Source organism: Boleophthalmus pectinirostris, unplaced genomic scaffold (assembly GCF_026225935.1).
Source record: "Boleophthalmus pectinirostris isolate CB_2022bp ecotype Guang Dong unplaced genomic scaffold, ASM2622593v1 HiC_scaffold_1, whole genome shotgun sequence".
In the NCBI taxonomy this organism is placed as follows: Eukaryota; Metazoa; Chordata; class Actinopteri; order Gobiiformes; family Gobiidae; genus Boleophthalmus; species Boleophthalmus pectinirostris.
The window spans coordinates 15,088,714-15,101,006 of record NW_026570970.1 but is presented as its reverse complement, the minus strand read 5'-3'; the positions used below and the strand labels follow the sequence as shown (position 1 = coordinate 15,101,006).

The following is a 12,293-nucleotide window of genomic DNA, read 5'->3' as shown; positions in this document are numbered from 1 at the left end:
AATGTATTAAGATTGTCTGAAAAGAAAAAGAAAAATACAAAATGGATTAAAACAACACATTTTCAGAAGCCTGTGATCCATACAAGTGTGATTAGTACTGTTTAGGTGTTTGATTTTCAACCAAAATTTGTGGGCATGATTAACTGAAAAAACAGTCGCTTGTGACTGTAATTTTATCTGTGAGAGACTTGTTTAACAGCTCACATCAGCTCACCTATTAGAGTTTAGTTCTTTATTGTCATATTGTATCAAAATAGACTTATAAATCCTCAGACAGAGCAGTGCCTACAGTTAGCATCACACCCCACAGGGAATGTAGATGACATCAGCTGCAAAGTATCAATAGTATCTCTCGGGTCCCAAACATGTTTTCCGTTCCAACCTGGTTTACATCCAGTTTCCATGGATGGATTGGGCTTTCAAGACGCTATGCCTGTGCTCTTTTAAATGTTTTATTCAATTGGCCCTTTGTGGCTCAGGATCGTGCAGCCCCCCAAAGCGCTTTAGAAATCCTCCAGAGGCTGTGAAGAGTGTGTGTTTTTAGAGGATACAGAAGCACTCGGAGCCCCATGTGACCCCCTCAAAGCCACACTCCCCTACATCCATTTAAAGGACCTATATTACACTGTTTTCTAATTTGATCTATTTTGTAATGTTGTTTCTTCATCACAAACACACCTGGAGTTGTGTTTTGTTTCATTCACACATGTTTAACACACAAACCCTGCGTATTTCGGCCTCGTTCTTTTTTCGAACTGGAAAAACTCTGTTTCATCGTGTGATGCCAAGAAGTGCTCCACTGTGTTTTTTAAACTGTATGCTTTCATTTGAATCATTTGGATGATTTCAACCGTAGAATTGCCATTCTCTAATGAACAAAAGGTAAGAGGTTGGTGTTGACTTGAAAACTACCACTTCATGACATCACATTTTGAAATTTGGAGTTGTGTAGACAGACTACAGCATAAAAGTACAAAAAGACAAGACAAAAGCATGCAACTGTTGGTATGTTTTTGAGAAGGTAACAACTAGGGATGTAACAATAACTGAAATATCATGATATCATATCATCAAAAGTCTCACAATAATATCATGGGCTGTCACAGTATATCAAATCACAAGTTCCTTTGCTTAAATGCATGGTTTTACAGTAGTAACATCTTATAAACATAGGGAACTACATATCCCATAATTAATTTCAGTGCAAACAACATGAAGAGGTGTTTTTACTTTACTTACTCGAATTCTTAGGATTATGATTGTAATAATTCAGACCAAAATCTTGTCAAGGTATTTTAAAATTAAAAGTGTCCCATCAACAATTATATTAGCCTCTTTAATAAATATCGTACTGTGAGATTTGGATATTGTTTTATCCCTAGTAACAACAACAGGCAACATTTTAACATGCCCTAAAGCTCACAGAAGTCAATTTTGTGTAATATAGGAGTTACACCAATTTCTCTGTTTGTTACTTTTGTGTCAATAACAAAAACACACTTGGGTAAATTCTGTTGTTTCTACATTCTACAGATAATATACCAAGGGAGTGTTATCCAGGAGAATGGGCTTGTCCTTCATCTGGGCTGTGTATTCCCATGGATCATCTCTGTGACGGGACAATACACTGTCCAGATGGAGAAGATGAAACCAACACTACAGCGGGCCGCAACTGCAGTCAGTATAAGTATAACCAATACATTTTCATATGAATGCCTCAAAGATGAACTTCTGATTTGCTTCTTTGTGCTTTCAGGTATTTGGAAATGTGCCTCTCTGAGCTGTGAGCACCGCTGCCATGCTTCTCCTGATGGGGGGACATGTTCATGTCCCACTGGATTCATTGTCTCCAATAATTCTCGATCTTGTTCAGGTTAAACAATTTTCTGAATTTTTTGCACCTATACTATTACTTTGATATTGAGTAAGAGGAAGTGGCCATACTGGCTTGTCAAAGTCTGATCTCGTCAGATCTCAGAAGCTAAGCAAGGCTGGGCTGGTTAGTACTTTGATAGGAGACCAATGGGAATTCCAGGTGCCACAGTGGGGCGCCAGTGGCAAAAAAGGTTGTTGTGTCCTTAGGCAAGACACTTCACCCACATTGCCTAATAAGAATGTGGTATGTGTGTGAGTGATGGGGGTGGCTGAAGATGCTGATGGTGCAGATTGGCAGCCTCACTTCTATCAGTTTACCCCAGGGCAGCTGTGGCTACAATTATATCTTACCACCACCAGTGGGAGTGAGTGAATAATACTGTAAAGCGCTTAGGGTGTCTTGAAAAGCAGTATATAAATACAATGCTTAATTAATTAATAATTGAATATTGAATTGTGTTTTTTTTTTATTGAAGACTTTGATGACTGCTCGATGTGGGGGGTGTGTGACCAGGTGTGTGAAGACCGGACTGGCTCTCATCACTGTAGCTGCCATCAGGGCTACACACTGGAGCAGCATAGATATTGCAGAGCTAATGTATCAAGTAAGCATTTGTATTTGTGAACAAAACGTATTATATTAGTTTTGTTTGTTTGTCGTTAAATATATGATTTTTATTTTGTTTGCAGCTGGAGCACCATCTCTGTTGTTTTCAAATGGAAGAGACTTGTTAATAGGTGATATCCATGGTAACAACTATCGCACGCTCATTCATTCACAAAATCGCGGAGTTGCAGTGGGAGTGGACTTCCATTACAATCTTCAGAGGATATTCTGGTCGGACACGATTCAAAATAAGGTCATTTGAAATAACAGTTGTATATTTTTGCCTTTGTAAACCTGTGTTGTAGCCAGTTAAACACAAAGAGCAGGATTGGATAGAAGCTACTTGTGATAGGATTCCTTTACTTATCCCTAAAATATCAGCAGTGTTGATACTATAATAATGGGAAAAGCACTTGGCTCCTTTGCGGCGCGCTCTTAATGAAGGGAAGTAGCCGGGAAAGGAATCCAAATGGCCTAATCTTGAAACCCTCCTGATATGCCGGTATGATGTTCACATACCAAGGCTTAATTTTTGAAACTCTATCTTGTTCAAAGTAATCATGTGCTGCGTTTATTTCCAATCACTACCTATGCATTCTTGGCTTTCTGAAAAGTCTTTGTTTGGCTCTTGCACTGGTTTCTTAGTGGAGCTTTTTCAAATGCAGTCACTGTGCAATTGGCAGGTGAGCTTTTAAAAGTAGGGTGAGTGCAAAAGGGCATGTGAATGCTCCAAAAAGGTGGCACTACTGCTCTTTAGTTACCTGCTTGTTTTTATACATCTATATCACCTTTCAAATTAAACAATGCTCTTCTAGCTAGTTTTGGAAGCCAACACTTCCATTTTGGTAAAACAAGTACTTCTTAAGTACTTCTTTTTAAACCTTTAATTGAGGCGACATCCAGCGTCCTGAATGTTTTATTATTGCTTGGTCCAAGTTCACTGTGTCCTTAGGTGAGACACTTCACCCACTTTGCCTGGTATGAATAAGTGTGTGGAGGATTAGTGGTGGTCAGAGGGGCCGATGGCACAGATTGGCTGCCTTACTTCCATTAGTTTGCCCCAGGGCAGCTGTGGTTATATGAGTATTTCACAACTGCCAAGTGTGGAGTGAATGAATAACAATACATACATTATATACATTATGGTGCTTTGACAGGCTAAAAGTGTATTTCAGGCACAAGGCATAATTATTATTAAAGATGACATGGATTGGATTTTTACATTTTCTCTTCAGTGTAAATATGATTAAGTCCAACTGCCATTTCCCAAAAATAATTACATGTTATCTAACGCACCTGCATCCTATGTCCTCACAACAATGATGTCTTTTGTATGCAGGTGTTTTCGGTGGATATGGACGGTTCCAATGTGCAGGTGGTTTTAAATGTATCAGTTGACTACCCCGAGAACCTGGCGGTGGATTGGGTGAACAATAAACTGTATGTGGTGGAGGCCAGTGTCAACAGGATTGACATGGTGGACTTTGATGGGAGGAACCGGGTCACGCTCATCACTGAAAACCTTGGAAATCCGAGAGGCCTGGCACTGGACCCCACAGTCGGGTAAAGCACATCTTCTGCCATTCCCGGTCTCCATGTACTGTATCTGTGTCGTGCTTCATTGGTGTGGAATAATGGCTATGTGTGGGAGATTAGCAGATTGGCCTGGGTGGATTAGAGAGGAGCAATGTAAGTGATGACCCCCCCATTGTAATCCAATAGTATAGTTCAAGGGGGCGGAAAGCCAGGTGGTTACAGATAAATTGTTGGACTTAAATTAATGTCTCTTTGGTGTGAGCAGTAGCCACCCAACTGGAAACTAATTTGAAATTTGAAGTGATATTAATACTCTGATGGGAAGAAAACTTTGAAAATGTATTTAGTTACAAAATTCTGAATACCCGCATTAAAAAGCGTTTTGTAATGTATGGATGGACCAATCAGAGTACTGTATCCAGAATACTTAGAATACTTTCACGCAGTTGCAATTAAATTATAAAGTAAAAACACAATTATGTGCAATTTGAAACCTAAAGTGTGACCAACCTACTGAAGACAAACTACTACTTTGTAACTTCATTCAGACATTCATACACACAGGCAAGTGCATCCAACAGAAAAATTGCTTAGAAGGCCCATAAAATACAGATAGTGGAGATAATGAATGAAGACCTGCTTTGATTTTTTTCCCCCTCCACCTCAAGTTAAATAAGTTATGTAAATGAACCTAGCATATTTCACATATCCACCTGCCATCTTAGGACAATATTTAGAATAGACATATGCAATGAACACCACCATGTATGCCTTTGATTTTAGAAAAGTAACTGGATTCTGAATACCACCAAATGAAAAATTAACTGTACTGGTACATGTATTCAGTTACTTCCCAACACTGTATTCCTCCTTGTATTGTTGCAGGTATATGTTCTTCTCTGATTGGGAGGCACTACATGGACAGCCAGGTCTTGAACGGGCCTACATGGATGGAACGAACCGCTATGGTATAATAAGGAGCAAACTGGGCTGGCCCGCTGGTATCACCGTGGATATTGAGGCTCAACGCATTTACTGGGCTGATAGCCGCTATGACTACATTGAGACTGTAACATATGATGGTCTTTATAGGTAAAGAAATCACACATAACAAATGAACAGTTCAAAAGCAAAAACAGATAGCTCTGTTTTGAAAAACTGCCAAAAAAGTTATTTTCCTTATGTTACCATCTTGTAGATTTTATGAATGGGGAGGAAGGTGTTTTAGGGGCCCAAGGGTCTTATGAACACAGAATTGGACACTTTCTATTTCTAGTTCTATTAATTTATTTACAGGGTGGGAACGTGTTAAACTTCTTGCCCCAGCCCCCCAAATTTCTGTCAACGGGCCTGCGAAAGACAATAATGTATAGTGGATTTTAGCAAGAAGGGATGGAATAGTATTTTGATAGCAGTAAAATACATCTGGCTTTTGGAAAATTTATGAAAAATTATACTAATCTGTTTTTGCAAATGAACTCTTCAAACACTTGCCTTGTTTTTTTATTGTAAATTAAATATGTTTTTAATTTAAAGGAAAACTGTGGTTCATGGAGGAGCGGCAGTCCCCCACCCGTTTGGCATCAGTCTGTTTGAACACACTGTCTACTTCACAGACTGGACAAAGATGGCTGTGATGAAAGCAAACAAGTTCACTGACTCAAACCCTCAAGTGGTCTACCGCACATCTCAAACTCCCCATGGTGTAGCTGTCATCCATCCGCTCAAACAGCCCTATGGTAGGAAGTGTTCAAAACAGATCACCAGATTTGAGAACTACAGACTCAAAACTTTCAGATGGCTAGTTTTATGTAGTGTGGTATTGAATATTCAGAATGTACAAGTGCATATTTACAAAACAGTATACATTTATATATTAAAGGTCATAGATTATGCAAAATTATAATTGTTATAATGTTGTTACCTCATCGAACACAGGCTGAAGTTGTGTTTTGTTTCATTCACACATATCTGAGTGATCTTTTATCATTAGTCTGTCCACATCTCCAAAGCTGAAAATGGTCTTTTCCACCTTGTGATGTCATGCAGAGATAGTTTTCAAGTTAGCAGCTGCTTTTTTACCTTTAGTTCTGTAAAAATTTGAATTTCCAGGACTGGAATGATCCAAATGATTTCAGTGAAGTTGTATGGAGTTTAAAAAGACAGTGGAGCACTTACTGTATTACCACATGACATCAGAAGGTGGAAGAGAGTGTTGTTGTTGTTGTTTTTTTTAGAGAAGAACTAAATATTCAGGATTTGTGTATTAAACATGTGTGAATGAAACAATGCCCAACTCCAGGTATATTTGTGATGAGAGAACATTATAATAAAATCATAAAATTGTGTAATTGCCCCTTTAAACTGGAAGAAAGATATTTCCAGAACAACTTACACTGTTTTTCTCCATCAGTGTCCAACCCATGCAGTGTCAATAGAGGAGGATGTGAGCAGATCTGTGTTCTGAGTCATAGGAGTGACAATGGAGGACTGGGGTACCGCTGTAAATGCAGATTGGGCTTTGATCTGCATAATGATGGAAAGAGATGTGTTGGTTTGTAAAATTCTCTACTTCTTCTTCATCCTCTTCTTCTTCTTCCTCTTTTTAATCAATTGTTTTTTTTAAGGTGTCAGGCAGTTTCTTCTGTTCTCTAGTCAGTTGGCTGTAAGAGGAATCCCCTTTAACCTTTCCTCTCAAGAAGACATCATCCTGCCCATCACCGGGGCACCCTCCTACTTTGTTGGGGTGGACTTTAGTGCAGAAGACGATGCAATATTCTTCTCAGATACTACAAAAGATATTATCTACAAACAAAATGTAGACGGCACTGGTGAGTAACATTAGTTCTGCTTAGTTGTTGTTTAAAGTTGCACTTTGTAACTTTTTGGTTGAGGGTCTGTCACCTGCTTGTTTCTGTGGATTGATTGGAATGGCCTACAGTATGACATTTAACTCTACCTTAGATTTACTCAATCATAGGTGGTTTTATGGCTCAATAATACCTAGAAAAACATAGGCATTCTATATAAAAATGTGATCATTTAACATTTATCAGTTCAGCAAATGTACAAAGAAGCAAACATGACTACATCTTTAATATAAAGTTGAAAAAACTGAGGCACTCAGAAAGTACAAAATAATTAAAAGCCTTTAATACTACTTGGCAGATAAAGTTAAAACGCGTTTCAGCCTTTCGGCCTCATCAGGGCAAACTCGAGATGGCTATAACAGTACAGATTTAAAGTGATAGGTGTAGGTCACATGTTCACAGTGGGCTTGCCCATAGTCCCCTGGTGCATGATGGGACATGTACAGATTTTAGTTACAAGTTATATAAGATAAGATATAACACAAGATACAAGATAGAAATAGTATGATTACCAACAACCAATACACAGAAAAATACATAACATAAAATATATATAGTGCAAAATATACAAAAGTCCTACAGATACAACATGTATAATTTGTAAACAGTTTCATGGAGATGAAGATGTGAAAAATAGGATTGCACATTTAAAGATTGTAGTTTTAAAGGAAGGGGGAGAAATCTAACTCCTGGAAACTGGGTATCCTTGAGAGTGTAGATCCAGTAGGACTCTCTTTGTAGTAGTTTTTTCAGTCTATCTACTCCCCTTATTATTTCTTTAATATGTTCAGTTGCACAAATTTTTAGACTTTTACAGCTGCACTACAGATGACTGCATCTTTTACTGAATTTACAGCATGAAAGTGTAGCCTAAGACAAAGGTCACCACTCAGATTTTCCTGGTTGTTTTTGGAGCAACTTTGGCTCTTTCTATCCTGCACATTTTGTGGAAATGAAATCTGACAGTGTATTTATTATTTAAATCTGCTTCTTTTTCATCTCTGTGGCAAACGGTGGCTTGACGGCTTTGATCTGTGCAGGCAGGGAGGTGCTGGCAGCCAATCGTGTGGAAGGAGTGGAGGACCTGGCTTATGACTGGATCTCCAAAAACCTTTACTGGACAGATCCCCGATACAGAAGCATATCTGTGCTGAAGCTGGCTGACAAGTCCAGGAGGGCTATTGTACAAAACCTTAATAATCCCAGGGCCATTGTGGTACACCCTATCCTCGGGTAAATAATACATCTACTTCTTACAGCCTTGGGGTCATAAAGCCTTGTGTCTAGAATGTGAGATTAGTATGAAGGGAAGCATTGTATGAACTTTGCAAAGTTGGTTCACACGTCAAGCTTTCGTTTAGACAATTATAGTATACATACTCACAAAAAAGAGTTCAACTACAAAAACAGATATGTCCATTTTTTTTTTCTTGTTACCATCTTCTACATGTATCATAATGACAATAATGTATAGGAGATTTAAGCACAAACTGATGGCATTATATTTAAACTGAGGTAAAATCCATTTGGCTTTTTCTATACAAAGAATAAACGGCAAGCCTCTGATCACTGTTTTCTTAATTTGACAACTGTATATTTATTTAATGCTCTAGATAACATAACTATGATTTATATCATTAGGTATATTTTCTGGACTGACTGGTACAGGCCTGCGAAGATTATGAGGGCTTGGGGTGATGGGTCACATGCCATGTCCATTGTAAACACTACTCTTGGTTGGCCCAATGGTCTTGCCATCGACTGGAGGTATGTCAGAAACTCTACACATGAAATACTTGGTTAATGCCATGTTTAACTTGGGTGTTCATTTCAATTTGTAGTGCTATGCGTCTTTATTGGGTGGATGCCTTCTTTGATAAAATTGAGCACAGCAATTTTGATGGGCAGAACAGGCTTTCTTTGGACCGTATCTCTCAGATCTCTCATCCTTTTGGCCTGACTATTTTCGAAGGTAAAGAATGTTATCAGATCATGTACTGACTGTGTGCCTCTTGCTTTAATGAGGCTCATTTAAGGGGCTACTAAAGTTACTGTGAAGTAATGAAAGATTCAATACTAAGGTTTATGGTCTGTTGCACCTGTCATCCAGGCTATGCATACTTCACTGACTGGCGACTGGGTGGCATCGTGCGTGTGCGCAAGACTGACGGTGGAGAGATGGTCATTATTAGACGGGGAGTCAGCCACATCATGCATGTCAAGTCCTTCAACTCCAACACACAGATCGGTCAGTATTTTATCTTTTTTCTTATAGCACACATTATTAACTGTAACCTAAACTCCCACATTTTTCCATCTCATCATACAGGTTCAAATCTTTGCAACAGACCGACCAATCCAAACGGAGACTGCAGCCACTTCTGTTTCCCAGCTCCAGACTCCCGCAGAGTGTGTGGGTGTCCGTATGGAATGAAGCTATCACCTAACCATCAGATATGTGTAGAGGACCCTTCGAATGAGCCCCCCACCCTGCAATGTGGAGTCCATTCTTTCTCCTGTGGCAACGGCAAATGTGTCCCAAACAGCTACAGATGTGATGGTGTTGACGATTGCCATGACAACACAGATGAAGTCAACTGCGGAGTTCACAGTAATATTTCAGATACTGTTTTATTGATACTTTGCAGCTGATGTCATTAATATTCCCTGGGGGTGTGAAGCTATCTTAAAGCACTACTCTGTTAGAAGCTCTGTTACTCAAGTTAGACTTAATCTGGGCATTATTTTAACACAATCTGACTATAAAGAACTGACTTGATTGGCGCTATACCAGGTAGAGGTGGAATCAAGTCGTTGTTTTGCAAGTCTCAAGTAAGTCTCAAGTCTTTGATCTCAAGTCCGAGTCAAGTCCCAAGTCACAGACAGGCAAGTCCAAGTTAAGTCTCGAGTCACTCGCCCATAAGTCCAAGTCAAGTCCAAGTCGTCTGCTTTGAGCTTCAAGTCATTTCAAGTCTTTAAGCCAAAGTACCAAATATAGCTTAGATTTTTGCAATTTATATGACTTTTAAACTAAATTGTGCTTAAGAAATCATGGTATATTTATATATGAGTACTTATATAAGAGTTGTAATCCTTTTTAAATGTCTTGTCAAGATCTTAGAGTGAATCATTATGGTCAGAATAGAAAGAATTAAGTGTAATTAAAAGTGCTAAATTATAGTTATTTTGCCATTAAGGATCATATTTTCTGTAGTTTCCTCTGCATTGTACTGTATATTACTGTAGTACATTTGAGGACACCATCTCACAGTACTTCAGTTACAAAAAGTAAAAAACAGACAAGTGGGAGGAACATTCTCCAGTTTGTTCCTGTAAAATTACTCACGCGTGTATGAACTGTAAAGAGAAAAGTATTTTCTAAAAACATATTTTTTTATGAGAAACATCAAGTCTTCTCAAGTCACAGGCCTCAAGTCTCAGTCAAGTCCCAAGTCATTGAGCTTCAAGTCCATGTTGAGTCCCAAGTCTTAGTCCATTTTATCAAGTCAAGTCTCAAGTCCTAAAAATAGTGACTCAAGCCTGACTTGAATCACGACTTGCAAGTCCCCACCTCTGATAGCAGGTCAGATAATGTGTGCGCTTAAACAGTAACAAACCAGCTATCATAAACCACCCGTACTGATTCATTTTGTATTTTTTCTTGAGTTTTCAGACATTCTTAAAACTTTTTTTTTGACAGTGTTTGTTTTTCTGTGCAGTGTGTCACCATGGTAATGCCTAAACAATCTACCATTAGAGATAGATAAGAACACCCCCAGCATGATGTCTCTGCAAAGTATCAGTACATGTAGCTTTGCTGAATACTGGTTATACAATGTGTTCATACATTTTAGACACCACCTGCTCCCCCTCTGCATTCACCTGTGCAAACCAACGCTGCGTTCCTGCTTCATGGCGCTGTGATGGACACAATGACTGCTTTGATAACAGCGATGAGAGTAACTGCCCTACACGAGTGCCCGGGACCTGCCCTGCCAATCAGTTTGCATGTGCCAACCAGCGCTGCATCCCACATACCTGGCGTTGTGATACAGATAATGATTGTGGAGACAGTTCAGATGAAGAAAATTGCCGTATGTATAGCCTACTATGATCAGCTGTTGTTTTTTTTTTTTTCAAATGATCATCCTTTGACATTGTTTGAGTGTGTTGACAGATATTGGTAGCACCTGTCATCCTGGTCAGTTTCAGTGCCCTGACCATCGCTGTATAGACCCCAATTATGTCTGTGATGGAGACAGGGACTGTGTAGATGGAGCAGATGAGCAAGGATGCAGTAAGTGCTTTTATAGTTGAATATGGCATGTTAACAGGTAGTCTCTGGACTAATTTAAAGACTAAAAAATCTATGTAACCTGTTTGCAAGTAAAATATACGAGAAAAGTTGTACAGGTCAAGTGATCGACTAGAGAAATCCTTTGGGATTTTGTTAAGCCTATTACTTTATTGATCTCATTACTAGTTACATAAGTCAACATATGAATACACATTCATAAACCACTGAAATGTCAGATTTAACATACTTGTGTACTTGCTTTCCCCTGACAGTATATAACTGCACTTTGAATGAGTTCAAGTGTGCTAATGGCCATCAGTGCATCAACTCCTATTATAGATGTGATGGAGTCTTTGACTGTAACGATCGCTCAGACGAAAGAAACTGTCGTGAGTAACTCAATCATTTGGTGTTTAGAGCATCAATTATTAAATAGTGCACTAAACCACATGTTTGACCTAATATATTTGTATTGTTCTCAGCTACAAGGCCTCCAGGGATGTGCCACCACGAGAGTGAGTTTCAGTGCCAGTCAGATGGCAGCTGTGTGCCCTCGACCTGGGAGTGTGATGGACACCCGGACTGTGAAGATGGCAGTGACGAGCACCATGCTTGCCCCCCGCGCACCTGCCCCTCCACACTGTTCCGCTGTGATAACGGCAACTGTGTGCTGCCCAGCTGGGTCTGTGATGGGGACAATGACTGCAGAGACATGAGTGATGAGCGCGACTGTCCCACTCCTCCTTTCAGATGCCCCAGCTGGCAGTGGCAATGCCCTGGACACAGTGTCTGTGTCAACATCACCAGGGTCTGTGACAACACCCCCGACTGCCCCAATGGGGCAGATGAGTCGCCACTCTGCAGTAAGTCCAGTTATAATCTCTTTAATTTAATTTGTTTAATCAAAATTCACGTCATATTCAATATCATATTTATTGATTCAGTGTGGCTTAGTGTCTTTATTTTACTAGTAAAAATATGAAAATGTGTGTGTTAAAATCAAGCATGATTGTGATTTCACCTGTTAATCTAAACACAATCTGTGATCTTCCTTTCTTGCCTTTCTTTCTCAATATCGTCAGATGAGCCCCAACCAGGTAAGAAAACA

At 39.3% G+C, this 12,293-nt stretch overlaps 1 protein-coding gene across 1 annotated transcript in view; it reads left to right on the top strand.

The window, feature by feature from the left end:
* Window positions 1–12,293, top strand: part of lrp2a (low density lipoprotein receptor-related protein 2a) — a 72,818-nt gene that overhangs the window by 8,744 nt on the left and 51,781 nt on the right. The window contains 18 exon segments of the mRNA XM_055149731.1: window positions 1,534–1,677; window positions 1,757–1,873; window positions 2,352–2,480; window positions 2,566–2,735; window positions 3,822–4,045; window positions 4,904–5,110; window positions 5,555–5,757; window positions 6,432–6,572; window positions 6,646–6,849; window positions 7,929–8,121; window positions 8,530–8,655; window positions 8,730–8,860; window positions 8,999–9,136; window positions 9,218–9,499; window positions 10,743–10,982; window positions 11,066–11,185; window positions 11,458–11,574; window positions 11,668–12,048. Of these exon segments, the coding sequence (XP_055005706.1) occupies window positions 1,534–1,677; window positions 1,757–1,873; window positions 2,352–2,480; window positions 2,566–2,735; window positions 3,822–4,045; window positions 4,904–5,110; window positions 5,555–5,757; window positions 6,432–6,572; window positions 6,646–6,849; window positions 7,929–8,121; window positions 8,530–8,655; window positions 8,730–8,860; window positions 8,999–9,136; window positions 9,218–9,499; window positions 10,743–10,982; window positions 11,066–11,185; window positions 11,458–11,574; window positions 11,668–12,048 (3,267 nt within the window).